General features: G+C 42.0%; 1 protein-coding gene across 1 annotated transcript in view; it reads right to left on the bottom strand.

Moving 5' to 3' along the window:
• Nucleotides 1-5659: 5659 nt before the first annotated feature.
• Nucleotides 5660-6000, bottom strand: part of nek10 (NIMA-related kinase 10) — a 351428-nt gene continuing 351087 nt past the window's right edge. The window contains exons 33-34 of the mRNA XM_041183993.1: nt 5921-5982; nt 5660-5696 (exon numbers count right to left, since the gene is read on the bottom strand). Coding sequence (XP_041039927.1) covers nt 5660-5696; nt 5921-5982 — 99 coding nt within the window. The remainder of the gene's footprint in view (nt 5697-5920; nt 5983-6000) is intronic.

The raw sequence follows: 6000 nt of genomic DNA, 5'->3' as shown, positions 1-6000 counted from the left end.
ACCCCAGCTTCTCTAATCTACCCACATAGCAGAAGTTCCTCATCTCTGGAACCATTCTTGTGAATCTTTTCTGCATCCTCTCTAATGTCTTCACATCCTTCCTAAAATGTGGTGCCCAAAATTGGCCACAATACGCCAGCTGAGGCCAAACCATTGTTTTATACAGATTCTTCAAAAATTCCTTATGTTTGTGCTCTGTTACTGAGGGGTGAGGGGTGTGGTGCAGACAGCTCTCCCCCCCCCCTCCAGTAGCAAAGTCAACATGGAGCCGACTTGCTGGATGTCAGCCTGCCCTGCAGCCAGAACATACTGCAGATGGGTTAAATTGACTGCTGGTGGGACTTCTGCCCCTCATTAGGAAGTCCTGCCCTTGGGAGATGCTGCCAATCTGATTGGTTGGCAGCTGCAGCAGTCTTAGCAATGCCAAGGGCGCATTTGTTGGTGCTGCCGGAACTGCAAGCAGGCCCAAGAAGAAGACCCATGGATCCTGGAGCAAGGTAAATCTGAGGTTTTGAGTGGAGAGGGTTTGGGCAGTTTAGGGAAGAAAGGAGGGGGGTTGGGGGTGGTGCGTTTTATAGAGCAAATGCATAGGAAGAAAGGGAGGAGGCACTATCTTAGTGGGAGGCTGCCCCCTTATGCGCAAAGGGCTCCCCTTGAATATAGTACACCCCCTTCCTTCCTGCCATTTTAAAAGGTTTTTAACAGCCTGCCAACTCCTGCGCAATTGACCACGCCATCCATATTATGGCATAGGCAGTATATTATTGGCTTGTTAAGAGACTCAATTGACCCTTGATTATTTATTTAAATATGGCAGGCAGGTTGTCTATTTTGGCACCTGCCCACTCCCTGGTTTATGGGGGTGAACTTGGGAAGGTGGTGGGGTTAGCATCCATCCTATTTTATGTGCCCCCAACACCCCCCCAAAAAAAACACGGCAGGTAGGGGCACGTAAAATCCAGCCCTATGCCCCTATTTATAAAGATAAGGATCCAGTATACATTATTAATCACTTTCTCAACCAGCCCAGCAACCTTCACTTATACCCCAGGTCCCTCTGCTCCTGCACCCCTTTAGAATTGCACCTTTTTTTTGATATTTTAAATCCTTGTTCTTACTATTAAAATGTATCAGTTCACATTAAATTTCATCTGCCACTTGTCCACCCATTCCACCAACCTACCTAAGTCCTGTTGAGGTTTATCATTTTTTTTTTGTAATCGCAAGTGATCAAATTTTATTTAATCATATAATTCCATTCACATCTGTCCACAATTAATGATGCTGACAGTACTGCTGGTTTTGCCATCACTGCTACCCAATTTCTCCATCTTCTTTACGAGCTTGGGGCCCTCTATAACCCTACCAAATACAACATGCTTTCCGTCCAACCATGCAGTATCTGCAGTGCATATAAAGAACTGGGATCCATTTGTATTTGGTAAAGCAGTTCTCTTCACAGTTCGCAATACTTGCAAATTTTGTGTCATCTGCAAATTTTGAAATTATGCCTTGTACACCAAAGTCTAGGTCGTTACTACAGACCAAGAAAAGCAGTGGTCCTAACAATGACACCTGGGGAACTCTATCCTTCAGTCCAAAAAACAATCATTTACCACTACTCCCTGTTCCCTGTCACTCAGTCAAATTCATATCCATGCTGCCACTGTTCCTTTCATTCCATGCACTTTAACTTTACTGACAAGTCTATTATGTGGCATTTTATCAAAAGCCTTTTGGAAATACATGTACACCACATCAACTGCATGACACTCATAAACTCTTGTTGTTACCACATCAAAAAAAACTCAAGTAAGTTAGTTAAACACGATTTGCCTTTAACAGATATCCCTAATTATTCCACATTTGTCCAAATAACAGTTAATTTTTTCCAGAATTACCACTTCTAAAAGCTTTCCCACCCACTGAGGTTAAGTTGGTCTGTAATCCTTACACCCTTTTTTGAACAAAGGTGTAACATTTGCAATTCTCTAGGCCTCTGGCACCAACCTTGTATCTAAGGAGGATTTGAAAAATATGGCCAGAGCATCTGCAATTTCCACCCTTACTTCCCTTAGCATCCCTGGATGCATCTCATCTGGCCCTGGTGACTTATCAACTTTAAGCACAGCTAGCCTATCCAATACCTCCTTTTTATCAACCAGTTCTCTTGAACACACTTCAGAAACTCATCTCCCTCTACCCTTTACACTATTACTAACCTAGTCTATATTAGGATAATTGAAGTCCCATTATAACAACTCTACAGTCCTTACACCTTTCTGTAACTTATTTGCAAATTTGCTTCTCTATATCTTCCCACTAGACTGTGGCCTGCAGAATACTTCCAGTGCTGTAAAGTAGCTCTAACCAAATTGATTCCATCCTTGACATCTCCAGGGCATTCCCCCTTTCTATCCACTCTCCTTAATCAGGACTACTACCCAAACTCCTTTCTTTCTGTCTATCTGTACCTTGCTCGTCCTGCTTTCCACCCTTAATGTCACCTATTAGTACATTTCTTAGCTAATATCACCACCGTCAACACCTCTTTGTCCTTTTGTCTATGACATCTTTTGGCAATCTCCACCTATCGCTGGCCCTCTATCCAGCTCTACTTATCCCACCCCCCCTTAAACCAGCTTATATTTCACCTCTCTTCTATTTTTCCTTAGTTCTGTTGAAGAGTCATACGGACTCGAAATGTTAACTGTGTTCCTCTCCACAGATGCTGTCAGACCTGCTCAGTTTTTCCTGGTATTTTTATTTTTGTTTTGGATTTCCAGCATCTGTAGTTTTTTGCTTTTATCCTTTCTTTCTTTCCCTATCTTTCCTGAACACCTTGTATCAAGGAATATTTTGTACGCAGTTCTGCCCTTTTTTGTTGTATGTGGAAACCAGACACAACTTGTACAAACAATTCCAAAACAATTGAAACATTTCCTTTGATACAGTTGAATATTCTTGCTATGGTCCTCTAGTGGTGTGATAGCCATGTAGTTTGCATCCTTTATACTGTCTAATACTTAATTATATAATGATGTAATTCAGAGGTATAACTGTACATCCCCTTGCCATCTAAACTGGATATTTTGCTCTTTACATTTGACCTCACAGGCACTTCTCTAGCCTTTTGGTAAGAGAACTATTAACACTTTTGTGAGGTGAGACTGTATGAACTGTGAGCCGCTCTATTTACATCTACCAACTGAACATACAGAGTAATATCTGTAACAAAATCTCAATTACTCCAACTAACTTCAGTTCCATCATCATGATCAAGAAAAATAACAAACATTACTTGGTCGTACTTTTGGATTATCCTCATGATATGGGTGACGCTGGCAATGTTGCATTTGTTAACTGTCCTTAGTTGCACTGAGAAGGTTCTTCTTGAACCATCAGAGCCCTTGTGGTGATTGTGCTGCCAAGGTGGTGCTAAACGGGATAATCCAGGCATTTGAACCAGCGATGATGATGGAGCAAGGTGAAAGTTTAAGTCAGTATGGTATGTGACCTGGAGGAGAGCTTCACAAGTGCTTGTGTTTCCACAACACTTTCTGTAGTCATTTACAATATTACAAGTCACAGAGGAGGGTGTTCCTACTGCAGAAACCTTGGTGAACTACTGCAGTGCATTATTATGTTGGCTGCAGCCACAATATGTTAGTGGTGAAGGTGTAGATATTGCATCCAATGGTAATAGCATCGATCAAGCTCTGCCCTGAATGGTATCAACCTTCTTCATTGTTGCAGCTGCACCAATCTAGGTGAATGTTAACCATTCCAATATACTCCTTATTTGCTTTATAGATGGTGAAGAGGCTCTGAAGACTATGAGGTTGAGGCACTCAATGCAGAGAATTCAGTTTCTACCCTTCTTTTGCAGCATGGTGTTGATATGGCTGGACCAGTTTATTTCCAGATCAATGACCTCTAAGGTGTTGATAATAGGGAATCTGAACATAGTCGTAACTATTGAAAATCAATGAGAAATGGCTGGGTTCCTCTTGTTTGAAATGGTCATTATCTGTCATGCAAGTGGTGCTAAGTTTTCCTGCCACTTGTCAGCCAAAGCTAGATGTTATCGTGAATCTGCTGTAGGCTGGAAGGGGCTGCTTCAAGATCAGAGCAGATTTGGGTTCTAGTCCCACTCTGGGACTTGATGGCCACAGGAAGTGCCTTCATAAGGTGTCCAAACTTCAAATCCTATAAATAGGCGATAAGAATGGGAGAGTCCACTTGTCAGCCAGAAATGTGTGGTAGCTGCAGTGCATCAGCTGCCCCACATTAAATGACTCCAAGCACAAGTCTTGCCATGGGATGTACTCTGTGGCAAGCGTCCTTCTCACTTGGAGAACTACTAGAAAGAGAGACGGCTGGATGAAACCTGACACCTTAAATTTAAAACGAAAACCATAACATTATCCAAATTCTTTCCACGGAAAAAGATGAGAAATTTTCAAATATAGCAGGGCTCAACATTCAACTTCATATTAGGTTCTGCATTATAAGGGCTATTTTATGAAATCAGGGTTCCAATGTGAAGCCTTACTCACTGAGAGTGCATTTCAGGAATTCAGTTGCATGTTTCCCATGTGTAACAATTGCCTAAATTAATAGTTATGGGTGCACCAGGACCACGGGTGCATAGAATTATTTTGAAGTGAAGCATGTTTAATTGATGGACCCCTCCCAAAGAAAAGCAGCTCAAGGATATTTGTAAATGAAGTAATGATGCAAACATGGCTGAGATGCATCATGATTACAGGCCTTAACAGAGTTTACACACTAAATAATGGTTTATGATTTTGTTACATTGTAAGAATGATAGGTCAAAGTCTGATATTTGGTATTATTTGACTAACATTATTATGGAGAGGTCAGTGCCTTTCTGAATTGCTACAGCTTTAACAAAAGTTAACACTGTTACTGATTGTTTCTTTACAGCAGCATCTTCAATGATTGCTGTAAACCAAAGTGAAATAGCAACAAAATAGTGCTTGCAAAATCATTAATAACCAACAGTGGAGCTTTGGCCCGATAATTACTGGGGCAGGATTTCCAAACAGTGGGGAGAAGTTCTAATTGAACGCAGTGGAGTTTTAACTTCATGTATGTTTTTTTTTAAACAGGTTCCATGTTAGGGGTAAAACACTGCAGAACAGGCCGTGGCTGAGAAGCTGATAGTCTTACTGCTGCTGGGATAGAGGTCTCGAGGGAATATGGGTACAGCATGGTTTGGAGGCTTAGGGAATTAGCAGGGTGGGAAAGAGACCGGGGGCAGAGATGAGCGGGGTTGGGAGAGATTTGAAGGAAAAATGAGAGAACCATGGAGAGATTGAGAGGGTCAGAGAGAGAGATTGAAGTGAGAGATAGGGGATGAGAAGATTCACAATTCGTGGGCAGGGGAGTCAGTGATTGAGAGGGGTGGTTTGGGAATGGTGGTCAGGGAATGAGGGGTCAGTGCTCACAATGGAGAGGGTTGTTAAATGGTGATGGCTAGGGAGGTGGGGGGTTACATTCACTAGGAAGATTAACAGGTTTATATTGTGGGCAGGAGGGATGCATGTCTGATCCTTCCAGCCAGCAGGAAGTGCTGGAAAGGCACTTAATTGTTTCATGTTGCAGTCCTGGTGTCCTTGCAGCTGCCAAGTTTTCAGAAGACTGGGAATACCGACCAGCCAATTTTAAGCCTGAAAAACAAAAACAATCTGTGGCACGCAGCCTCATTAAAATAGCTGAATGAATGACATGCTTCTTGGGATGAATTGGTTGTCCAAATGCTGTCCGGCCTCTATTAAAAGCAAAACTGGACAGATTTAAGATGGAATGGGTTCAGGTTTTGGATTTTTTTTTTACGTATTTACCTGGTCCAAAGCAGCACATTTACAATTATTCCCGTTGTGGATAAACTCACCTGTTAACAGTGTTCAGGATATCATAATAACCACTTTCAATCAGAACGTCTTCAATCATGGTCTAAATATGAAACAAGCA

Source organism: Carcharodon carcharias, chromosome 3 (genome assembly GCF_017639515.1).
Source record: "Carcharodon carcharias isolate sCarCar2 chromosome 3, sCarCar2.pri, whole genome shotgun sequence".
Classification (NCBI taxonomy): Eukaryota; Metazoa; Chordata; class Chondrichthyes; order Lamniformes; family Lamnidae; genus Carcharodon; species Carcharodon carcharias.
This window is presented reverse-complemented; position numbering and strand designations above follow the sequence as displayed.